General features: G+C 43.2%; 1 protein-coding gene across 1 annotated transcript; it reads left to right on the top strand.

Annotated features, from left to right (window-relative positions):
- Positions 1 to 1,436: 1,436 nt before the first annotated feature.
- Positions 1,437 to 25,408, top strand: Tmem165 (transmembrane protein 165). Its single transcript, XM_055629460.1, has 6 exons — positions 1,437 to 1,873; positions 13,558 to 13,783; positions 19,701 to 19,876; positions 20,314 to 20,493; positions 23,874 to 23,979; positions 24,636 to 25,408. Exons 1-6 carry the CDS (start codon positions 1,658 to 1,660, stop codon positions 24,710 to 24,712), a joined length of 981 nt encoding a protein of 326 aa, XP_055485435.1. The 5' UTR covers positions 1,437 to 1,657; the 3' UTR covers positions 24,713 to 25,408.
- The last annotated feature ends 227 nt before the right edge of the window (positions 25,409 to 25,635 follow it).

Here is a 25,635-nt window from a genome sequence, read left to right as displayed (position 1 = left end):
TTCTACATCACCGGAGATGTAGATTAGGAGGTGAGGAAAAAGCTCTTCCCATAAAGCCTAGACGTTCACTGTGGATTAACTGGCTGTTGCTATGACTGAATTCTCAAAAACTGGATTTCCAGTAAGTAGGGCTACCAATGGGTATCCAGCAAAATTCTGTCACCTGTTAGCTGTGGAGATAGTTCCTTGTTCTACATTTCTCATTTGTGAAAACATTAAAAGGAAGTCAGTACCATCTTGTTAGGAAACTTGGACTGTTCTGCCTGGATCAGAATAAACACTTGATAACGATTTTCTACCAACACAATGACAATAAGTGCCCCAGTCCCCTTTTACATAATTTGCTAGGTGCTAGGGCTATCTAGATAAACGGTTTAATCTAGCATATGGAAGCCTTGTTCACAGGCGTGCTATACAGCCTGGATCTTGAGTGTTGCCCAAAGGTCCATATGCCAAAGGCCTGGTCCCCGGCTTAGTGATGTTGGGAGGGGCTGGTATCTTTAAGAGCTGGGGCCCACCGAGAGGTGTCCGGTGACTGGGGGCATGCTCTCAAAATGGGGTAGTGTGGGAAGGGTCTTTCCATCATCTAGTATCTTCCTTAATTTATCTCTCCATTGTCTTCAAGCTTTCGTTGTAGAGGTCTTTCATTCCCTTGGTTAGGTTTACTCCTAGGTGTGCGTGTGCGTGTGTGTTTGCGCGCGCAACTCTGGCAATTAGGTTGCTCAGCTTTCCTTTAAAAAATAATGCAGTCATATTCTAGAGCCTAAGTAATTCTTTCCTGACTTCTAGTCTTGCCAACCCAAAGTCTCTGTCCCACAAAAGTCCTAACCACTCAACTCCAAAGCCAAACCTTTTCAGGATATCCGACGCAGATCGGGCAGGGCATCCTGAGGGAGGGCAGGGTCAGATGTTTTTTGGTCTGCAGCTATCCAACAGTGTTTTAAAATAAAGCTTGGACGTTTTCGTCTTTCACTTCCAAATCCCACTCCAGAGACTTCAAAAACCAGCCTACGGACCCCCGAAGCATATTCTTTGCAGGCGGCCCTGGGACTTGGTGAGGGTGGGTGGAACCTCACTCTGAGGTGTGGCAGTTCCTGCCAGGGAGTGCCACGTAAGTAGCGGGGCCTGGACTCACTTGACATTTAAAAGAAGTGGAGGTGGAGGCGGCTTCGGTTTTAATTACCCAAGGCTCCTGAGGAAGTGCTGGTGGGAGCACAGCAGCCTGGCCGCCATGGAGCCCAGGGGACAGGGGGTCGCCAGTGGGAAGGATGCAAGGAGCGTCAATCACCCAGTGCCGGCTACCTGCCCCGTGTGCGGGGTCCAATGGGAGGAGCGCGAGAGCCGCGCCTCAACCTGCCGGAAACGTCACTACGCCGGGACTGACGTCGGGCCAATGGAAGGCCGCTCTGGCCAGGGGGCGGGGCCGGAGGAGTTGGGCCGCGGAGGCAGTTGAAGGAGTGTGTGTGGGTTCTGCCGCCCGGCAGCCGCGGAGCGCCCGCAGCCGGTGTGTCCCGGTCGCCGCGTCCCGCGTGGTGCAGGCCGTCCCGCCGAGCCGCGGCGAGGCCTGACGGACGCGCCCTCCCAGGACGCCGGGCTCGACGCTTCCCTTCGCCCGCACTTCCTCCTGCCGCGGCGCGGTGCCGGCTGGGCGGGCGGGATGGCGGCCGCGGCCCGGGGGAGCGGCCGGGCGCCGACGCGACGGCTGCTCGCGCTCCCGCTGCTTCTGCCGCTTCTGCTGCTCTGGGCCCCGGGCGGTGTCCGAGCCGGCCCCGAGGAAGATCTGAGCCACCGGAATCAGGAGCCTCCGGCGCCCGCCCAGCAGCTGCAGCCGCAGCCCGCGGCTGTGCAGGGCCTCGAGCCGGCCCGGGCCGAGGTGAGGGCCGCGTCCGGAGGGGATGGGGCGGGCGGAGGTGAGGGCCGCCGGGTACCAGACTCCGGCGCTGCTTGGCGCCGCCCTCTTTCCGAGGCGGCTGGGGGAGGGGAGCCGGCCCCTGCTAGCCTCGCTGGGAGGAGGGTGACAGACGGCCTTCCCGGGCGCGGCCTGGCCTAGCCTGGCTGCTTGGGGGGAAGGGAAAGAGAGCTCCTGCCACAGGGGTCCCCGGAGGTCTCCTAGATCGCTGGTAACCCAAACGCTTGCCCGGGAGTCTGCGTCCTGCTGATCAGATCTGCCATACTGGAAACGACTGGAACTACTCATCCCAAGGAGAAAGTTTTTAGCACGGAGCAACTGGGAGACTTTGGCTTCTCGAAGGATCCATCGCATTGGCCGTGTCATTGTTGAGGCAGCCCATCCAGAGATGCTCACCCGGATTCAGCTTGGCACACCCTGTGGTTCTTTGCCAAATAATCGTGTAGAGAGATTATGCACCGCCACCCTCCCTTTTGGAAAAACGTGCTTTGGCTTGAAGGAAGTGGCCCTTAAGAATGTAGAGACTTGCTTTGTAGCGAGGGATTCTGAAACTACAGAATTTATAAGTCAGCCAGAATCTCGTAGTTTGTTAACCTTCACCCAGTAGATACGAATTGACCTTATAATCTATTTTCATAGAATTTCTCCTTTCAATGCTACTTTGCTCTGACTTGGAGTCTCTATTTCCAGTTTTGGCTCCTGCATTCTGGAGTTTTTTAGTGTCTGCTAGTTAGGTCCATTTTGGCATTCAGTTGATTTCCTGCCTCCATCCCAGTCTGTGTTCCGTAATTCGTCTAAGCATTGAACTCTGTGGTCTTATCAGAAACCGTCCAAGAATGACTCTGTAGTGACCTCAGTCTTATGGCAGGATGGTTATGCATGTTTTCTTCACCATCCTGTTCCAGCCAAACCCCAGGTCTCCCAGGGACCCACCACTCCCTCACTGTATTCTAAAGTAGTGGCTTCCGAAGCTCTGGCCTGACATGTGCTCTCTTGCCAGTCTACTAAACAAAGACCTTGCAACAGAACTCAAGCTTAGAGCCTGCGGGCCAGAACCCTTCCCATCTTCAAGAGCAAGCAGAAACCTTTGGAGCCTTTCCCAAGATGTCCTTGTTAGAAGAGACCTTTCTTTGAGTAATGGGAGTTTTCATTTCCTCACAGTTCATGTTACATTGTTTGGCATTTCCAGTATTTTATTTTTCTATGTGGTACCAGAAGATGGAAGTTGGTGTGATTCTAAGTTTGGTTTTATACAGCATGTACTTCCTAAGAACCACCTGTCCAGAAAGTAGTAAAGCTCTTGGGAAATAAGGGAAAATTCTCCTTACTGGGAGTCCTCAGGAAGAAGTTAAATAAATAGCCACTTGTTAGGAGGTTTAGTGATCGTGAAGTTAAGATTCAGTGAGCCGATTTCAGCCTCACTTCAGCCCTTAGGCAGGCAGAGAAGGCGGCATTTCCTGGTTGTGGATGGGGCAGCCTAGGTTTGAGAAGAGTGGTGGATTAGTGTTCAGAGGCAGAACCAGAGCTGGAAAACAGATCCCCAGTTCTCCTCGTAAGGTGCTCTTAGCAGCCCTTCCGTTCTGCTAGATCCCCGAGCCATTTGTTTCATTCTAATGGATTTTAGCGGTTGGTGGATGACATTGATGTAAGCCCTTTATCTTGATACCCCCCCACACTTTTGAGGGACTTTATGTCTTATCTATTTTTACACTCTTGCTTCAGACTTGGTTTCTTAAAACGTGTACACATTTTATCTGCTCTTCAGTTTGTTAATGTCTTGAGAGCGTTGTTATAGCTTATCCTTTGTCTCTTTCCTAAGATCTTGTATATTGTTGGCATTTGTTAAGTAATTTTCTATGAGGAAAACGTTAAGACTTTACATTTCAGTTCCTATCAGGTTTTAAATATCTTTATGGAAAAACTATAAAATGAACTCAAGCAGGAAAACACTTTTTTAATAGTATATATGCAGCTGCCTTTTACTTGCTAAGGGATTTACTAGATGAAGTTAAGAAAAATTCAGCTTTTATCTGCTGCTGCCGGTGAGTTTGTTCATTAATGGATTGGTTTTAACTTAGAAAATTGAAATGGAACTGATTATTTAGTTGCTAATTCTGGGATTCTTGTAAAGTTTACAACACATACATATGGTGTTGGGGAGATCATAAGTGTTTGAACATAAGGGTGAGAATGGCCTCCTGATAGTACAAATCAGGTGGTAGTGTAGAAGTGGGAGTCAGGGGCTAAGGAAGCCAGGGCTCCAGTTGTTGGGCATAGAGGCATTGGGTAGAGGGGGCCCCCCTGTTCTGTTCTCTGCTGACTCTGCATCCTGAAGGAGGCCTTGATCAGCAGCATTGCTGCCATTCAGATGACGGGAGCTTGGCACTGGCTGGCTGGCCTGTCCCTGCTCTGTACATCGGCTTCTGAACACCCCTGCCCCCTGTGCTGAAATGCTGAGTCATCACTGAGCGCTGCCACCATACCTCAGCATCAGAAGCTTACTGTAATGCAGTCTCCACTGGGAGTGAAATAGCCCTAGATGCAAGAGCGCAGTTTATGAATGTGTAACTTTTAGGCATTTCATGGAGGTTGTCTTCATTGGCAGGCATTCGGGTAGAAGAGACCATACAAAGTGGTTGTATCTACTGGGTTCAGTGCAGTGGCTGACCTTCCAGACAGGGCTCTCTGTGTCTGGCTAATGGTGTCCCAGTTATTCTAACCCTTGGGAGGTTGAGGCAGGAGCAGAGGCATTCCCTTTGAATATAGAATCATAAATAAACCATAGGTTAGTTTGGCACGCCTCCGCCCCCCCCCCCCTTTCTTTCCTGGGTGGAGTATATATTGTATATATCCTGATATTGAAGGAACTATTCTGGCTGCAAGCTCTCTTGGCAAACCAACAAAATCCTATTTTCCAATCCTGCCCAGAATCTGTTTTTACTCAATTTCTTGCTATTGTTTTACTTATTTTACTGCAAGAACATCTCCACAGATTCCATGGCTTTACCATTTTCATTAAATGGTTAAATGAAATTTAAGCTGTCTCTCCATGGTTGTAATTGATACTTTCAGCTCTGAAGACTGAGTTTCTCAGGGTGCCCTCTGCATGAAAGGACACTTTTCGTACTCCGTTTATTTGGTGTTACCATGTCATCAAAAGAACCCTTTCAGAAAAATCACTAAAACTAAGTATTTAATATGCTTCAAATTTATAAATATATGGTAGAATAGTAATGTTTTTAAAGCCGTTGCTAAATGTTAATCAGAAACAAATTTTATACCCTGCAGGGTTGAGTCCCTCTACAAGGAGAGAAAAAAAAAATCTGGGCACAGGGGTCCTTCCTGAGACTCATACTCCAGCCAAGGACTATGCATGGCGATAACCTAGAACCCCTGCACAGATGTACCCCATGGCAGTTTAGTGTCCAAGTGGGTTCCCTAGTAATGGGAACAGGGACTGTCTCTGACATGAACTGATTGGCCTGCTCTTTGATCACCTCTCCCTGAGGAGGGAACAGCCTTGCCAGGCCACAGAGGAAGACAATGCAGCCACTCCTGATGAGATCTGATAGACTAAGATCAGAAGGAAGGGGAGGAGGAGGACCTCACCTATCAGTGGATTGGGGGAGGGGCATGGGAGGAAATGAGGGAGGGAGAGTGGGATTGGGAGGGGACTAAGGAGGAGGCTACCACTGGGATACAAAGTGAATAAACTAATTAATAAAACAATAAATAATTAAAAAGTAAATTTTATGAAAATTGTTAAAATATACTCTAATAGGAGTCAAATGTAACATTAGTAAAAATAGTATTTTAGGTTGATGAAATCACCCAGAAAGACTTAGGCATTATATTAGAATGTGTTTATCAGGTCTTGGTGGCACGCATCTATAACCAAGGACCTGAGTTTTAGGTTAGTCTTGGCCGTGTCGGTACTTCGAGCTCTGTTACGGGTCTAGCTATGTTATGGGTCCAGCTCCATAGCAAGAGCTACTCCTAACTCAGTCTCTCATCATTGTGGTCTTTTAAAGCCGGATTTGTCTGCAGGGCCAGTGTTCTAGGTCATATGGCTTTTTGTTTTGTTTTGTTTTGTCTTTTTTTTTTTTTTTGCACATGTTAGTATTTTCTGAAAAGGCCAGTTCTGACTTTGTCAGTACTATTGAGGCTGAGCTAGTCCTAAACGTTTCAGATTCTGTTATCTTCACATGATGCCACCTCTTGCTTAATAACTTCGTATCAAGTAATACATAAATTTTGAGAAGGATGGAATCATTCTTTTGGTGGCAAGCTATAGATTTTGTTTCAAAACATCCAGCCTTCCTGGTTTCATCCTGAATAAAAGGGAAATTCAGTACAGTCACGTTTGTGTTCATTAAACTATATGTCTAGGATGGGAATTAGACTTTTCTGTTATTTTCTCCTGAGGATAATGGTGGGTGACACACACTATAATTTCAGCCCTTGGGAAGCTACAATAGGAGGCATCAAGTTGAGTGCAGCCTAGGCTATGTAGTGAGACTGGGTCTCCAGGAGCCAGACTCTCCTAAATGAGGATATTATGTGTTGTTTAGTGCGTGTGTGTGTGTGTGTGTGTGTGTGTGTGTGTGTGTGTGTTATGAGAGTGTGGGCACAAGCGTGCCATAGTATGTATATGGAGGTGAGTGGGAGATTATTGTTCTGGATTTCCACCCTGTTTGACACAGGGTCTCTTGTTTCATGCTGTGTATGCCATGCTAGATAGATGTCTTGCAAGCCCCTGTCTGCCTGTCCGTACTTCCAATCTCTTTGGAGGAGCTTTGAGGTTCTAGGCAGAGGCTGCAGCACCTGGTTTGCAGGGTTCTGGGATCTAACCTCAAGTCCCCCTTTCCCCAACCCTCTGCAAATATTTGTTTGTTTACTTGTTTAAGTATAAGCTGCTGATCCTGTTCTCATGATGCAGTTTGTGTGTCACTTATTAAAATACTGACATAGTGGTGTTTCTGGAATACTGTGAGGAAACACCCTACCAGTTCATGTCTTGTGGTGTAGTGTTGTGTAACTGTGCAGTGAAGTCCCAAAATTGAAACTGCACTCCCTTCCAGCAGATGTCCTATACAGCTACATGTTGGCTTCTGTGCTCTTCTGCTTTTTCATGTCTTGGATGAAACTCTTGTCCTTGCCATACCTCCTCCACTGTCTTTGTTTCTTGTAGGAGGCAGTGTTGTGGATGCCCCAGGGTCTGTTTCCGTCAGAAAGTGTCCTCTATCCAGCCACACCCCAGTCCTTGTCACACTGTGCTCACCACCAGTGCAGTCTTCCTTTGAGTCTTTTATTCTCTCCTCTTCCCTCATTTCCTTCAGTTCTCTCACACAGTTTCTCCTGTTTTGAGAAAGGAAGAACAAATTATGAGGGACCTTTATTATTCTCACTGCTTGGCCTAGATAGTTTCTGCTCTGCCATTTAAAAACCGATTCTACTGGAAAATTAGCTATCAGCTAATCTTTGCTTTAATCTTTCATCATCTGAGTTCCCTCCTTGCTCTTTTGTTCTTTTGAGATTTATTTATTTATAAATGATACTAAGAGCAGCTAGCATTTCTCTGCTGAGCCCCACCCCCCATCATTTTGAAGCACACTTAAAACCCAGCCAAGTTTTAAGTCCAGAACTCTTTTCCTGTTCTCCTTTGACATGGCTAACTGTCCTCTTAACAATTTTAAGCCTAACACCAGCATGGCAGCGTGAATGTTTTAAGGTGAGGTAAGCCTTTTGAGCCTCAGGTTCAGTTGGGATCACAGCTTTTACGATTTTTTTTTTTCATATCAATTGAAATGATGTGGAAATGAGCTGGCACCTACGTAGTAACCCAGGGACCCACTTAACTGGTGGAGTTGCCCTTCTGCTCAGTGCAGTAAGCAATGGGTACTGTCCCAGCTAAGACAGCCTTTTCATCTGTTTACTTTCCTCCCTTCTCTGCCTTATGTCTAAATAAGCTTTATAAGCTCTCTCCCATACCCCAGGTTTCTCTCTCTCTGTCTCTCTTGGTTTTTTGAGACAGGGTTTCTCTGTGTAGCCTTGGCTGTTCTAGACTCACTTTGTAGACCAGGTTGGGCTTGAACTCACAGAAACCGATGTTCCTATGCCTGTCTCCGAGTGCTGGGAATTACAGGCATGGAAAAGTGATGTTCTGCAAGGATTTGATGGTTGTGGACACTGACCTGGCAAGTTAGTTATCTAGAGATAGGTTATCCAACAGGAAAGATAATGTCTGTCAGGAATGGCCCCATCATGCTTTGGCACCTGTACTTTGTGCTTTGTAGGAAAACCTCCACCTTGACCTTATGGCCTTTTGAATGATTGAATGTGCTGCTCACATTATTCTCGGTAATCTGTTACTTGAAGCAGCTGGTTAGGGATTATATCCACATCTGAAAGTTGCCTGTGTTGCCACACCACACTTGGTGGGCACATCTGGAGAAACTGGAGCCCAGCTAAGGACATCCGGAAAGCTGACCAGCATATGAGCTCTTGAGCTGGATATGGGGAAAACAAAACAACAGTGGCACATTGGAACACTGTGGGGAGAGCAGCACAGCTGCTGCAGGTCAATTTCCTTAGAGCAGAAAATAGCTTCGCAAAATAATCACAAAACCAAGCCCAGTAGACCATGGCATGCAGAAACGTAGTCTGTTAAGTTCTATGAACTAACACCCTATGCATATTGGAACCCAGAAGCATGCATCTGATGTTGAGGGATGAATTTCTGAAAATACTCCTGTTCTTCAGGTTTTTTAGTGCTAAGGTTCCCCAAACCACAGGGTTTGTATAAAGAATATGGCTGTGGTTTTACTTTGATCATTAAGGAAACTTAACCTTGCATAGGTTTGTATTGGGATGGCAAGGGAAAGCTACATAAGTGAAATGTTTCTGTTGGATTACACATAGTCAGGCAAGCATGAAGCCCCAGAGACTGAGAGAAGAACTGGGAATTTGGAAATCAGTTTTATATTTTCATGTTTTAAATATTGTGGTTTTGGATGCGATCTGTAGATTAATGTATCATTACAGCAGGACATCCTTAAGTGGGATGCCTCCTGTTTTTCAACACTCAGCAGCATTCCCTTTCGAGTGTTAACATGTAGCCACTCCCAGCAATGACAGAGAAGTGCTTGGGAATAATGAGCAGGCTGATGAGTCCATGGCTCCAGTTGTGCTCAGAAAGAGACAGGGAAGGACACAGCTGGAGCTTCACTCTTAGTGTAGACTGCAGTCAAGTTCAGGAGCATGAATTTTGCAAGCCAAGGGTAACCCGGGGATGGGGTAGTGTTGTGAGTTTTCCCTGTGCTTTCATTTCTGGTAAACAGCACACAGGTCTTGTAAGCACCAGACTTGTAAGGTTTATTTTTGTGAGCTTTAACTACTTGCCTTCTGCCCTGGGAATCATATCCGCTTGCGAACAGCCCTGGCTGTATCAGGCTGCTGGCACCAGGTCTGTACCCTGAGTCTACCTAGCCTGATCTCGTGATCCACTTCTGCTTGTCACCTCCAACTGAGTGTATCTAAACCACAATCCTTGTTTTGATTCTTCTTTTCCTCATAGCTTCAGGAGCATGACTTTATCAAGTAGCCAGGCAAAAAATGTCTTTCCACATCCTTAAGTGAACCCTGCCCTCCCTGAGACTTATTATTTTTCTTTCTGTCGTGCATATTCTTTCCTTCTCTGATTAGCTTCACTATTGCTCTTAGGCAATTCCCCTTTCGATAGGCAGACATTCCCCACTGACCTGATTATTAGTCACAGGGCCTCATCCATGTTTATCTTACATTCAGAATCTTAGGAGCTTTCCTCTTGACTCTGAGTTAGGTTATCATTATCATGCACACTTTTTTCATTTGGGGTGCACTATTCAGACAGCAAGCATTGTCTCTGAGATAAATAAGCTTTATTATTCTCATTGTTGGTCAGGATCAGGCAGAATGCACGTACTATGCAGTACCTTCTGGTCAGCCAGTCTAGGAGTGTAGTCCTGGATCCTATGGGACTTGAGAAAGACTCTCACACCGCACACTCCACTTGTTGGCCAAAGGTTGTCCCACAGGTAAGGGCTCCCTGACAAGTGCAGTGCATGTACTTCCTGGTGGGATCTGCTTGAGGCTTGCCACAGCATGCAAGGAGTTAATGTCCTGCTGGAGTAGCAGGTCAGGTTGACAGTCTTTGGAAGGGTCCTTTGTAGAGGATGCAAGTTTGGTTCCATGCACCCATTTAAGGTGACTCAGAGCCACTTGTAATTTTAGTTCCAAGGGATCCAACTCCCTCTTGTGGGTTCTGTGGGCACCTCCTCTCAGAAGTACGTGCACACATCGTTAAAAATAAACTTTCAGGGAGGGCTTTGAAGTGATGCATACGAAGTATCCTTACCTGGTTGCATGGTGGCAAAAATTCAGAAGGTACAGAAGGCTGTGTGGTGAAAGGTATCACTTCACCTTCTCATTCTCTGATCTGCGGCTTAACAGACCAGGTTACCGCTGGTTGGCTGGTGTTTTAAGTAAAGTTCCTTTGCAACAGAGCCATGATGTTTCATAAAGTATTTGAAAGCTGCTTTGAAGTTATGCCACACAGGAAGAATCAGCATATAACCTACCATTTTAAAGGTTGTGTGGAAATGTTAGAATACTTCATAACAATTAAAAACTATTGTTTAATGTTGGGCTAAATTGCCCTCTCAAGTAATTTTGCCTGTTTTTATTTTTTTTAAATAGGAAATTTAAACCAGAAAATATGAAGGTATATTATGAGGCAAATTTTTTAGCTTGTGGTGTTTTGCATTATGCACTGCTATGCTGTCTTCTTCCGGAGAAAGCTCTATCTTGGGCACTGGTGTGAATCGATGTGATTAGATCATTGAAATTGAGTAGATACAGGTCAGGGTTTACATGTATTTTAGGGAGTTCAGCAGTGAAGTAACATGGAATAGTTTGTTTTCAGAAAGGCTGGTGAGCTGGTCTGTTGGGTGTTGTAAGACCCAAGTGCTGCTGAATACTAGGTACCATCCTGAGGACTCGATTCACTTGCAACTCACAGTTCAGGGTCATGGATGCCTTAGTTGACAGATGATTGAGTCGGGTCATACCAATGCTTTGGATACAAACTCAAGCAGTCTGATTCCAGAGCTGTGGATTTAGCTGCTGTACTAAGTAAGTGAGCTGGCCAGACCAGGGAGCCAGTCCTTTCATGGTGAGCAGTAGATACATGCTAACATGTATCTACTGACCCTATTACTATTTCACTTTTTTAAATGATTGAGAATTTCACACAGGAGTATTTGCATGCTTTCTACCTTTCCTACCCTCTCTGACTCCACTAGTGTCTTCTCTCGAATTCATACATTATTGTGTGTACATTATGTGTGTGTGTCTATACCCGTGCACACACACATAGATTATATACACAGAACCTTCTGTGTCCAGTTAGTGTTGCTGGTCTGGACTTCGAGTACTCAGCCTCTCTTCCACAGGTGAGTGCAGCTCGGCCCTCAGCAGAGAAGCTCTTTCCAGCAGACAGGCCCCTGCAGATACCTGAACTGGTCAGAATGCAGGCAGTGAGTGACCAGGGCCAACCCAGCCACAAATGGGACACTTATGATGCTTAACTTTTAAAAATCTCTTGTCTTCACAATATCCTGATTCTTCATTTTTGGCCACCTAGGACAGGCTTAGTAAGTGGAAAGAACTGTAGATGTAGTTTTCTTGTCTTCTGTATGGAAACATTTGAGAATATGGAGGATTGTGTTTGCTTTACGTTGTTGCACTCTATTTTTTTTCATTTATTTACTTAATTGTGTGTGTGTCTGTATGTGTGTTTGTGGACATGCACGTGTAGAGATCAGAAGGTAGCTTAGAGGAGTTGGTTCTCTCCTTCCACCCTGAGTCTTGGGCATTAAACATAGGTAATCAGGTTTGGCAGCAAGCACCTTCACCCACTGAGCCACAGCTGGACTAAAGTTATTTCTATTTTTGTATATGTGTGTATGTGTTTGTGAATGTATGCCACATGCATGCCTGTGGAAGCCAGAAGAGGGTGTCTAATGCCTTACAATTGGAATTACAGGTAGTTTTGAGATGCCTTGTGTAGATGCTGAGGACCAAACTTGAATCCTTTTTGAAGAACGCTGAGCCATCTCCCTGACCTTCCCTTTATTGTATTCTTCAGGCAAACTTTATTCCTCATTTCATACAAGAACAGACTAAATTTGGCCAAGGACTTAAAGCTTATAAAACCAAAGTGTTTTCTTTTCCTCTTGATTTGAAATGCAAAATTCTTTCTTTTCTTTCCTTTTTTTTTTCTGAGCTTTGGAGCTAAGTGATCTTAAGTGCTACATATTTACTCTTGAACTTTTCTTGGACTTCAGATCTTGAAATTTTGAGAAGTCTTTTCACATAAACACTTTATCTCTGTATGGTGGCTGATGCTTGATGCTTACTCCTCATCGGCTGTTGGACCAGCTAGAAGCTCATCTTACAGGAATATCAGCATAGACAGAACGAACTTGCTGATGGAGAGAGAGCCTTTAAAACGTACCTGCTTAATTAAGGGCTTGGCTGCTAGTACTGCAAAGAATTTCCTTGTTTCTGAACAAATCTTACAGTTCTGTTGTGCCCTGTAGTATTTGAAATCAAGTTTGTCCTGTGTTAAGGAATAACATATACAGTAAAAATTGAAGATTTACATATAGTATACATAGAGCCACATAACTTTCCCAGCTACTGAAATGGTGTCTCATCTGGTGACCTTAGAGTTCCAGCCAGCGAACGTTCTTCATGATGAGCCAGGAACTAAACATACTAGACTTCACAGGGCACATCTATCCCGGCTACGTAAAAGCTCTGCTGTGTGATTTTCCTTTATGGTTTTTTTTCTTCTTCCACTCCCCTTTTTTTTCTCTCCCTTCCTCCCACTCCCCTCTTCTTTTTATTTTTTTTATTATCTCTTTAAGTTGCAAACAGGATGGGATTACCTCTGCTAGTTTACCAGTCCCTGATTTTAGGATCTCTTCATTTCTGATGCTCTTCAGTGGACAGGGCCTTCTTAAAGGGTAGGGCTCCAGAACTTTCCACTGAACTTTGGAGGAGGCCAATTAAGTTTTGTCTTTTCACCAAGACTGCTTTGCCTTTATACTGGATAACTTTGCAGGATATTTTTAGAGTTCATCATAGGACCGTCTGCACATCAGGCTATATTAAACCTTGTCTTAGCTAGAGCCACCACTGACTGTAGCCTCTGAGAGCTTCCTGGATTCTCCATATTCTTTTGTGTCAGTGATCTTGTCAGCTTCATTTCAGTGAATGTTTGATAAACACACCTGAGTCTTCTACCCAAGTTACTAGTGAAAACTTGAATGAGACAGCAGTAAATTGACTGTAACATGTGCTTAGAAAATAAGATAATTACAGTGTCTATGCTGCAGTCTTCTGAATTGCTTTGTATAGAGAGCTGAATTACAGTTACTACTAATGGCATTCAGAATTATAAATCAATAAATCACTGGAATGACCACCACCACCAACTATAATAAACAATACAATAATAATAATAATAATAATAACTACTATTTTCATTTAAAAGAATATCAATTAAAGGACTAAAAAGTATTGTTTGTTTTATTAATTTTCAGAAAGGATTTACACCAGCTGCCCCAGTTCAAACCAACAGAGAAGATGCTGCCACCCAAACAAATCTGGGATTTATCCATGCGTTTGTTGCTGCCATATCAGTCATCATAGTGTCCGAACTTGGCGACAAGACTTTTTTCATAGCTGCCATCATGGCTATGCGCTATAACCGACTGACTGTGCTGGCTGGTGCCATGCTTGCTTTGGCCTTGATGACATGCTTGTCGGGTAAGGGTGCTTTCCCAAGAAGCACAGTGAATTGAGGGAAAGTGTACGTGGGGTTTGATTCATTCATACACTGGAAACTGCTTATCCCCAAATTCAGTAAACAGCAAATGGTTTCAGTATATACATTGTTAAAACCCAGTTTGACTTCTTAAATGGAAGTTTTAGTTATTCAGATCCAAGATACGTACTTTTGTCATTTATTCACTGGTGGTTTTTATCCTTAATTTTTCTTTATTTTTAGATTGATTCATTCTGTGTATGTGAGTGTTTTACCTTATGTGTATAGGGGCACTATATGTACCTGGTACCTGCAGAGTTCACAAAGGTGGTAGTGAGCCATCATGTGCATGGAGAACCAGACCTGGGTCTCTGCAAGAGCAACACGTGCTCTTAACCACTGAGCCATCTCTAGCATTTAGTCTTAATTTTATTCTAGTTCTGTTTTTTGTTTGTTTGTTTGTTTTCCTCCTTTCTCTGCAATCCAGATAAGCTTATTTATATTTGCTATTTTAGAAATGGGATTCAAGCCACAGCAAACTGCGTGTTTTCTTGCTGGAGGCCACTGGGTGGCAGTACTGAGAAGCAGTTTTTAGTTTATTTTCATTAAGCTTTTTCTTCCCCTGCTTATGTGGAATCAAGTGTCCTTTAGTCTTCTTATTTGTGTTACTGTTTGGCTTACTGCTTTGTAGGCTCTAATTTTAGAGTGTCGAACCACAAGAAAGTGAGCTTAACACTCAAGTAACTGAGCACTATTTAGTTGCTACATCAGAGCTACGTCGAGTGTGTTTGAGGCTCAGTTGGGTTTGAGTCTGACTTCCCATGGCATACCCTAGTAAGTAAGTTAGCTGACCCATCTCTGTCAAGTTAATAGTTTTCTACCTACCTCATGATCTCTGTTCTACAGTGATGAGGTCATTTATCTGGAGGGCTTTGCCACTTAACTCATCATAATGAAACTAATTTCTTAAGATGCAAAACAAGATTAGATTCTCTGGTGCTTTGATGCTTAATGAAAGCTTGTGTTTTTATAAATACATAAGTATAATTTGAATACTACTCACAATTTGAAAAATAGTATATTAATATTTTGTAGTAGCAATTAATTTTCTTTTCAGAAGTGATGTGTCACAGAAGAGGGGGCTGAAGATTGTAAGAGCCTAAGGTCAGGGAGGACCAGAGTGAAACAGTCTTGTAGACATGACAGACGACTGTACTCAGAGCAGCTGTGGTGGTCTGCACAAGAGCAAGCCTGCCAACAGTCATAGATCAGGAAGGGGCTCATGATCCCCCACCGCAGACTCAGGAAGTATGAACAACTGGTGGCTTCTGGGGGAGAGCCCATTTTCTTGAGTGTGGCCTCCAGGAGGTCACCCATTTTCTAGTGGAGGGCTTCATACCCAGGAGTATATGGTCTTGATTAGTTCTTTAACTTAAAAGAAGATATGAAGTTGGGGGTGTAGAGAGTACGGGAGTGGACCTAGGAGGAGTTAGCTCTGAATATGATCTCTCTCTCTCATATATTTATATTTTCTATAAGGATATATATTTTTATTTATGTATATTATCTATATTTTAAAGAAGGAATATTGATTGCAGGAAATGGGACTGTTGAAACTGTTGGTCCCACTTGGGATGCGCTGTCTGAATGCTCTCAGGAGTGTGTTGCTGCTGGCAGCTTCATTACTGCATCTGTGTGCACTTTCTGTGCTGCAGACGCAGTTCCATCAGCTCTCCCAGCTTAGTTTTCTCAGCTCTCCTTCATCGTCTTTCCTAAGCCTCTCCTACCTCCTGCTGTCTGATGATTCTGAGTGCCTTTTCAGGACCTAAACATCTTTTCATACTTTATCTGATGTTATCTAAAATACATAGTTTTTTAAACTTAAATTTAAAGAGTTCCAAAGATCTCATTTCTGGTATACTGTATAAGGCAAAAACAGGTACAGAATTTTAAACTGTCCAGTGCAGGGCTGGAAAGATGCTCAGAGGGCAAGAGCGCTTGCTGTGTAAGTGTGAGGACCTGAGTTTTCGTTCCCAGCACCCACATAAACAGCCGGGCAAGCCCAGCTCTGTGGAGTAGAGACAGTGCGCTCACTGGACAACTGAACTGTTGAGCTTCAGGCTCAGGGAGAGACCCGATGTCTTCCTGTGGCCTCCATGTACATACATCTTCATTCTCCGTGTGCACACACCAAAAATATAGGGACAGTAAAATGGGAATTCTGAAGCTGGAGAGAGAGTTTAGCAGTTAACAGCACTTGCTGCCCTTGCAGTGTTCCAGGTTTGCCTCCCAGCACTCACATGGAGGCTTATAGCCATCCCCAACTCTAGTTCAGGGCATCCATCAGGTGACCTTGTTTGTCCTCCTTAAGAGCCAGGCATGCATGCAGACAAAACACACCCAGTAGACAGACAGGCAGGCAGGCAGGAATCTTAAATACCATTAGCTTCATATGTGCTCTTACTCTTATTCCTTTGAGGAAACACATAAACTCGACAGTTGGAAGTGTGTGGAAATTGGTTTTTCCTGTATTGTTTTCCTCATCAAGCCCTACTCTCATAACTGTGAAAGCTTTGCATGGATCATACTACTTTATCTTCCTGTAAGAAAATATGCATATGATGCTGGATTTTAAAAGTAGTTGAAGGTTCTCTAAACACTTAATTTTATAAATTGAATTATTATGTTTACTATTAGTATATAGTAAAAGTAAATATATCACAAACTTAGTCATATTTTAAAATGGGAACTTGATCCCATTAGTTTGTGTATGAATATTTATTGCTAGAATGAAGTAAGATACATCAACACTAATTTTTTTAAGTTTTTTGATATCTGAGAAATTGCATTCACACACATATATAAAGGATATGCATCTATATTTATATCTCTTTATATACATTTTTGTTATAGCCTTGCTACTCGGTTCAGAGCTCCTGAGGTGTTACAAATCATATGATGAAAAATTACCTTTAATGATTTATGAAGTGATAGCTAGTGCAGTAGGATTTCTGTATCCCTTTTAACATCAAGTACATCAAATAAAGTTTTTCTGAAGTGTATCAAATTACTGTTTATATGCACGAAATTTAAGTACTTTAATTTGTCATATTTAGCAATGGTGGAGAAAGCTTAATTATTAATTGAGTGAACTGTTGCCATTGAGCACCAGGAAAGGTTTGTTTGTTTATTATTTGTATTTTGTTTTGTTGTTTTGTTTTGTTTTTTGAGACAGGATTGCTTTGTGTGGCCCTGGCTGTTCTAGAACTCAGAGATCCACCTGCCTCTGCCTCCCGGTTGCTGAGATTAAAGGCCTGTACCACCACACCCATCTGGTTTAGAAAAAAAAATTAAAGGAAACCAGAGGAACAGCAAGTGGAGGGAGAAAAGCCAAGCCTACTGAACACTGTTAGGGTCTGCTGCCAGTGGAGAAGCTAGTCTGGAGGGCGGAGCGTTGCCACTATGCTCCCCATCCAGGCTCGCACTTCTGCAGCTCAGGCTGTCTGCAGCCAGCTGTATGATAGTACTAAATGGAAAGCTCCAGGGAACCACAGTTCATAGGTTTATACCACATAATGACCTTAGTATAGTGAACTCGCCCTCATTCTCTCCCTGGACATAAATGTCCTTGCCCAGTGGGGGTCCACATTCTGTGCTACACCATTATTCAGTGACCACCTTGATCTTCAGATCTGTCATAGTAGCACTGTTGTGTGCTTCAGAAACCGTTGCTACACGTACTCCTGGCCCCAGAAGACAAGGTCAGTGATAGAGTAGATAATGTGGGGACGTGAGGACAGGAACCTAAAGCACAGATTAGTGCTGTGTGATTGCTTTTAGGCCAGCGGACAACAGTGTAACGGTTTGGAAGTCTCTGGGTCTTTAGGCACTCACTGGAGGTCCCCGATCATAAGTTCTGTGTGGGTTGGGAGGATATTGTATCTAAAGAGAAACGGAGAATAAACTTGGGAGTTTCAAAAGGTTTTCTATATTTTATTTCAACATTTAAAATTTTTTTGAGGAAGTAGTTTTATTCTTTTTCTGTCTTGTATGTGTGTGTGATTGTGTAGTGCATGTGTGGAGGTCAGAGGACAGTCTGGAGTGTTTGCTGGTCTTTGCCTTCCTCTTGAGACTGTGTCTTGTGTTGACCACTGTGTCTGTGAGCCTAGCTGGCCTGTGAGCTTCTGGGTTCTCTTGCTCTGGTTCCCATCCCCCCTTGCCCCATGTGAGCACTAGGGTTGTAGGTCTGTGTAGCTGTGTCTAGCTTTAGAGTTTATTCAGACTCAGATCCTCATGCTCACACAGTAAATGCTTTACCTACTGAGCCATCTCCCCAGACTTCTGTGGAAGTAGTTTCAAATCTGAAGCTGTACAGATACAGATAATGAGTGGGTACTGGTGCCTTTCCTGCTAACCTTACCCAATTGCTTTTTAGCATCTGGGTCTAGTCTGTGTGAAAAATTGGAGTATATTTATATTATTTTTGTTTCTGTAGGTAAATAATGTGTACTTATACACACATAATTTATATCTATATGTAGATAGATAATAGATAGAAGGCAGGCAGGTAGATAGATAGATAGATAGATAGATAGATAGATAGATAGATAGATAGATATAGAATACTTTAGTCAACCATACTTTAACTTTTTGTTCTTTGTGGCACCTGTTTCCGCTTGTACAGTGTCCAGGCAAGATTAGGAGTTTAATTTAGTTGCTATTTTTAAAATCTGAAGTACTACTTAGACTTAAGTTTTGTGATATGAACAAGTTTTAGAGAATACGACCATGCCCTCTCCCATACCCCTTGGCTCTTCCTCTTTCTGTGTGGGATGTTTTCATGTGCTTAAGCTCAGGTTACTTCTGAGCTAGAAGTGGCAGGGTGCCCTGACTTCAGAAGAGGATCCTGTAGAAGCATGTGGCAGCCATTTTCCCCTCATTGTTTGCCTTACCCAAGCCAGAATTTTCTTACCTAAGTTTGTCTTCTCTTGCAGCTAATATCCAGCCTATGAGGAGACACTGAACCACAATACATACCTTGCTCTTTACCAAAATTTCCCTAGAGATTTAGTGTAATTGTCACATATTTTCCCTTGATGTTTTCAAAATGGTAGCTTCCTCATTCTGGCATCTGCTCCAGACATGAGTGACCTCTGGCTTCCACACTCCTTCCTCCTGCTCTTATGCTCCTGCACGTTCTCCAGCTATTTGTTGACTACATTGTCCAGAACTGGCTTGTGGGATCCTGTCTAGCTGCTTTCCTTGTCCTTATGGCAAGGTTCTTGTTCTTCCTCAGGCTCGCTCTGCCTCTTCTGGAAAGTTCCCCCAAATGCTCTTTGTTACTAAAGTGTCTGTTTTTTGGCCCTTTAGTAGGCAAGAGATAGGAAATATATGACATATTGGTGTGTCTACACATACCTATAAGGAATTTTCAGAATTGTAAGATATACTAAATTTACATAGTTAAAAAAGAGCAGTGCTATAAGAGAATCTTGTCATGACTCTTTACCTTTTAAAGATCTTTGACAAAGAACTATTCACTGGTGGAGTAGAGTGTGGCTTCTAGTTTGTAAAGTCGTGAAGTTCTTAGAGGACATCACTGTCAGCCTAGTTTGAGTACTGTGCCTAGCTAGCACAGCTGTAAGAGGAAGCCAGCACTAGTTGATTAAGAACGCCTAGAGAAGCAGTCAGCATCTTAAGAATTGTCTCTATAGCAGATGTGTGTGCCATTGTAATGAGGCCAGGCCTATCGCTGGTAGGCTTTTATGGGAAGAAAGAAGCAGAAGTATTTCAGGTCTTTACATATTTGATGTGTCTCATATGAACCATTTTCCTTCAACAATGTAAATTATGATTCTTGATGTAACTTTCTTTGGTCTGTTGTGGAAAACACTGTTAACTGTTGGCATTTCCTTTCAGTTTTGTTCGGCTATGCCACAACAGTCATCCCCAGGGTGTATACCTACTATGTCTCAACTGCACTCTTTGCCATTTTTGGCATTCGAATGCTTCGGGAAGGTTTGAAGATGAGCCCAGATGAGGGTCAGGAGGAGCTGGAAGAAGTTCAGGCAGAGTTAAAGAAGAAAGATGAAGAAGTAAGTTGTTGGCTGGTGCATGCCAAAGGCATTCGAGGACAAATCCACGAAATGGTTTTCAGTGGTCACATATGTATGTGTGGGTTAGCTTAATTAGTTTCCACTCTTATTATAACTTGGCTCTGGTTTTGGGTTACTGTGAATGTGCCAGGGAGGGAAATATTTGCCAAATGCAGTCAGCTTTTTAGGCTTATGGCAAGTGTCTGGATCGTGGGAACTGTTGGCTCTGCATGTTTCTGAAGCGTGCGCATGCTGTTTGGCTTTGTTAAGGAGTGGGAAAACTGACGCTGTGAGGCTGGTGGCCAGAGGGCAGCTGGGGAGACATGCACTTTCTATGCACAGTATGCCATACAATTTAAATGCGTTAAAAAGATGAAGTGACTTTATGCTATTTTGATACACTTACTGGGGTTAATGGTAGTTTTTATTTGTTTCAGTTCCAAAGAACCAAACTCTTAAATGGACCAGATGTTGAAACTGGTACAAGCACAACAATACCTCAGAAAAAGTGGTTGCATTTTATTTCACCCATTTTTGTTCAAGCTCTCACATTAACATTCTTGGCAGAATGGGGAGATCGATCTCAGCTCACTACCATTGTTCTGGCAGCTAGAGAGGTGAGTGGAATTTGATGCTTCTGTATCAGGATCGCTGTTTACCATTGCTCCATGCCAGGGGACAGTCAGGCCATAGGTGACTACTCGTGCTAGAAGGTTGACAGGTGTTCATTTTATGACCTGGAATTAGCCTCCTTTTTCTTTATGTCTCTAGTTCTTGAACCCAAATTTAATTCTTCTTTTTGTCTTGTTGAGTCCTTTTACTGTGTTTCAAATACAGCTGTGGTTGGTATCTTTGTTGCTTGGCTTCCTGCTCATGCCTTCTCTATATGCTTATTGGGAATACAAATTAGTATATCCCAGGCTTTTAATCCCAGCCCTGGGGAGGCCTGGAAATGTGATCTTGAATTCAGGGTCAGCCTGGGTTACATACTAAGACTGTCTTAGTAACAAACAAAAATTTAAAAAATAGCAAAATTTGTCTAAGAGGGGAATTTGTTCAGTTACTAAATTTTTGAGCAGCTTTTTGGTTACTCATTTTCAACACCACTTACCTGCTAAGTTCTCTCTCACTGACCCTAGGAGGGTTACTTCTAAAATAGAGAAAATAAAAATAGGGTCTGAGGACATGAGGATGCTTACAGTGCTCATCTTGGGTCTGTCCCATATATTTTTTCTGTAGGGCATTTCTGTTCTACCTCAGCTCTAGGATGCTGATACCTGCAGTGTAAGTTAGAAGACACCTGCCAACCCTATTGAACAGATAAGAACCTGAGGCTCAGGGAGCTGGGGTGCCTTGAGTAGGGACCAGAAGTGAGCTTGTCTCTGTGTTTTGATCCTATTGGCTTGCTATTGAGGGCCGGTAGAGAGTAGTTAACTGTCATCTCCCATCAAATGTCAGTTCTTGTCCACAGATGCCGACATCCTGACGAGCTGCACACTCTAGATCTTAACTCTGGATCAGTTATGCTATTGTACACTGAAACATTTAAATCCTTGGAAATGTCTGTCATAAAAGATCAAGTTCCTTAACATTCCTATAGCTTAAAATAGAAAGTATTTCAGGCTGAGGCTGAGATCATAGGAAAAGGTTTTGTCAGAGAACCTTAAAAATGCTTTATTTGGAGATGGAAAAAACAAGAAAGGAACTCTCCCATTTGATTCTTGTAAGACAAACTTTAAAAATATTCCTTAATGGTTATGTCTTGTCTTCATTTCTAGTCTTCTATCAGCTCTTAGAATTCCAGAATTGGGCCTTGGAAATGAGCTTGTGGTGGAAGAGGTTCTGCCACTGCCAGGGTTAGGGGAGGCACTGCCCTGCTTTGTGGATTTCTGTCTTCAGGAGGAGTACAACAATGCATAGGGCTGTCCAGCACTCACGGGTTAGATGCTCTTCTGTGTCTCTTACACTGTAGCTGTTCTTAAAGAGCTCTCAAACTGTCTGGTTTTTTCCTGTAACATTATTCTTTGCGTGAATCATGCTATTTTGCTTTTGAAGGCTCCATTAATACAGGTTAACAGCATCTTTTTTCAGTCTTTGCTAAAAGAATTTTAACTCACTGATTTTTTTCTAGTACCGTTTTATTTTCAGATGGCATGAAACCACCGCATTCTCTGGTACATGTACAGACTGTATGTATGCTGCCGTTGCATCTCACAGCAGCTGGCAGCTTTCTTCATCCCAACCAGCCAGTGCATTCCTGGACCCCAGCATCCCACTCTCCTTATAATGTAAATTTGCCTTTCTCCCAGCTCAATTTTGTGAGCGTTTTCTACCTTACTCTCTCCACTTTGTCTTTAGAGGGGAATGAAACCCCTTTCCTTGGTCCTTCTGTTCCATATTCTACTCTGACCTTCTGAAAGTTCAAAGATCATTGATTATTGTGGTTTGTTAAGTGGACAGAGCTCCCGTCCAATTGCTGACCTCACAGTGTGGGATAGTAAATCTGTTATGAACTTGAGCGGACTAGAGTAGGTTAGAAGATCCCACTTACGAGTGGGGAGGAACCATTCCCTGGTCTCAGATCCTGGACTACATAAGGAGGAAGTGAGCTGAGCACAAGCATTCATCAGTGTCTGCTTCTTGGGAGACTTGAGCAGTTGCTTCAAGCTCCTCCACATGATGAGCTATACTCAACTGTGAACTGAAGCAATCCACCGCCCTGAAGTTGCCTTTTCCAGTTTATCACAGACCAAGAAAAATAAGACATCAGGGATGTTCACGAGTGCTGAGACCTGTTGAGGCCAAGCACCTGGTAGTCTTCATTCTGTTGATTACATCACAGTTGACTTGTCCATACTTTTCTCCAGGAGTTTTTATGCGTGCTATCTGAGGTGATGTTATTCACCATCAAACCTGACCTTTTGAAAAGGCGATCCTCTTTCTCTATTCCGGGCCGGCCTTGAATTTCAGGCACTCCTGCCTAAGCCTCCTGAGGTTACAAGGGTGCTGTGCCTGGCTTTCAATTGAATATACTCATCTTTTCATTTGCTAGCACCCATAATCCATTCTTCTCTGCTCCTTTTAAAATTACATGTGTGAGTCTGTATATGCCATGTGTATGCGGGTGCTTGCAGAAGCCAGAAGAAAGTATTGAATTCCCTAGAAACAGTTCCAGGCAGTGGTGAGCCACCTGACATGGATGCTAGAAAGGAACTCTGATCCTCAAGATCAGCAAGTATTTCTAACCACTGAGTGGTCCCCGTCTATCACATCAGTATCACTGTTCTTCAGTTATTTGTCACACCTGATTTCAGATGTCCCATGCGCCTTCATCTCCTCCCAGTCCACTCAGCACTGTTTCTTATCAGGGTTGTCATTTCTCATTGGACTTAGTCCCGTGTAGTTAATTGTCTCCTTTAGATTTTGACAACAGAAATCAGCTTATGTTAAAAACTGGCCAGTGTCTCAAGACAAAGGCTGACAGCAGAGTCTGAGTTCATAGGGATTTCTTGTAGCTGGGCATTGAGCCCTGGCACACGAGTGGCACCTACGGCACTACAACCCCATCCCTGACTCCCACCCTCCCTTCAAGGACTCCTTCAGAGCCTCCTTGACTCTCTGTAGAAATACTACAATACTCTGTTGTTTCTTCCTTCACAAAAGACATGGGGTTCTTACCTACTCTTCTGGGCTATCTTCTGGAAACCCTTCCAGTTCATTCTGGTATTATTTCTTACCTTGGGCTAAAAGCACAAGAGTTAAGGGGAAGGATTTCTGCTCTCAGTAAGCACAGCAAAACTCTACCATATAGGACTTAAAACATTCAGATAAAGCTTTGCACTGTCCATGTTTCCTGAAGCAGCTATTTCCTGTTTCATGATTTCTCAACTGCCTCTGGCGTTGTATGGTTCATGACCTGTATCCAGTTCTAGTTGATACTCTTCTTCTCAAGCAGCATCTGACTTACCAAATTAACACTAGCTACATCTGCTTCCAGGATCCCTACGGCGTAGCAGTGGGTGGAACAGTGGGACACTGCTTATGCACTGGATTGGCAGTAATTGGAGGAAGGATGATAGCACAAAAAATCTCTGTCAGAACCGGTAAGGTCTCTTTTTTAATTAAAATTGCAAGAGGCATCTGTTCTAAGGCTTGAAAATCACAGATATTAGAGTACTAGCTCTGAAAAAGAATCTCCTCCAGAGGCCACATGGTCCCTGCTTCCCACCTGGGCCTGGGTATTCATTACCCGTGGGTCCACTGACTTCCCCATGTGTACACATTAGAAAATTGCAAGTTGATCTAAAACACAGCCAAACTTGTTTTCTAAGCCAGAGAAAAACTTGTGGAACTATGTGAGTTTTGGCCTCAAGTGTTTAATAAGCAGACCCTGTGTGAGACTTGAACATTTAAAGGGAGCTGGGGTCTGAGCTTCTGAGCATTGATGGTCAGGTTTGGCATCAGCACCTTTTCATGCTGTGCCATTTCCCTTGGTCCTGTATGTTCTTGATTTTTAAAAAGGATGAGTTACTACAGTCCAACTGCTGCTTGCCAACACTTAGTTTAACGTAATTCTTTCTGTAAGCAGTGCCCAAAGGTCTGAGTTTCAGGGAAGAGTAGAGATTGAGGAATGCTGTGCCACTGGCATTGTTTTCAAGAGCAGTTAGTGAGGTTGGAAATACAGGGAAACGTGGTTTTGTTGGCATAATGTCACAGTGGAAGAAATGTTGCCTTACTCATCTTCTCTTTTTTTTTCCAGTGACAATCATAGGAGGCATCGTTTTTTTGGCATTTGCATTTTCTGCTCTATTTATAAGTCCAGATTCTGGTTTTTAAAAAGCTGTTCATCTGTATTCAGCCGAAGATATGCAACTATTGTCTTTCTGTACATAATGTACATTACAACTAAAAGCAATGGAAAATACTGTATTTTGTAGCATTAATTTGTAAGTTTGACCCATTTAATTATTATGTCTAAAAGAGATAATCATTGATTCTATTTGTAAACATTTTTAAAAGAAAAGTCTGGCTTCTAAGTGTGGGTTTTCTCTAGCCTAATTATGTTTACACTTCAGCCCCACTTCTGCTTGACATGTGTGTCCACAGGAGTGGGGCTGACTGCGTGAGTTTTCTTGAAGCATGACCCCTTTATAAACACATTTTCTCCTTGGCCACTGGGGTATTTATATGTATACCTTATACATTTCCTCGGGGGAAAGAATGAATTATTTCTACTTTTAAAAACATATTCCTGAGCCAGTATAGTAATCAGTAGTTTTGTCTTTGGGGAATTAGGATTAAAGAGAGAAATAAGGTGTTTCTGTTGTATCAATTACAAACAGTAAGAGTTGCTGGCTAAGTCCATTATCCCTCTTTTTTTTTAATTGGGTAGGACACCCAATATAAAAATAGTCAATATTTGACAACATGGACTTACCAAATTAAAAGAATACTATGAATGTATTCATATTTTTTCTATATTGAATAAACAATGTAACAAATACAATGTAAATAAAAGTGGTGTGACTAGTACTTGTTTTTCCTTGTGTTACACAAAATACCTTGTAACTTACCAAAGTAGTATTTTCTCTTACTATGATTATATTGTTATTTCCTACAAGAAACTAATATATGCAGTTTAAAGCAGAGCCCGCAAGCATCGAGGTTGTTGCCCTCGATCACAGAGATCTCCGTGACCACTCTGTGTTGTGGCTGCTCTGTGCACCCAGGTGGCAAAGGCTGTTTTCTCCCAGCCTGTG

This window comes from Psammomys obesus, unplaced genomic scaffold (assembly GCF_907164565.1).
Source record: "Psammomys obesus unplaced genomic scaffold, mPsaObe1.curated_primary_1811, whole genome shotgun sequence".
NCBI classification, from domain to species: domain Eukaryota; kingdom Metazoa; phylum Chordata; class Mammalia; order Rodentia; family Muridae; genus Psammomys; species Psammomys obesus.
Note: the sequence above shows the minus strand (reverse complement) of the source record. Positions and strands in the feature narration are given on the sequence as shown.

Excerpts from the sequence above, each read along its gene's own strand:
- Tmem165 (XM_055629460.1), top strand. The coding sequence starts at position 1,658 with ATGGCGGCCGCGGCCCGGGGGAGCGGCCGGGCGCCGACGCGACGGCTG. Across the intron at positions 19,877-20,313 it reads TAAAGAAGAAAGATGAAGAA|TTCCAAAGAACCAAACTCTT; the intron begins GTAAGTTGTTGG and ends TATTTGTTTCAG. Across the intron at positions 20,494-23,873 it reads TTGTTCTGGCAGCTAGAGAG|GATCCCTACGGCGTAGCAGT; the intron begins GTGAGTGGAATT and ends ATCTGCTTCCAG.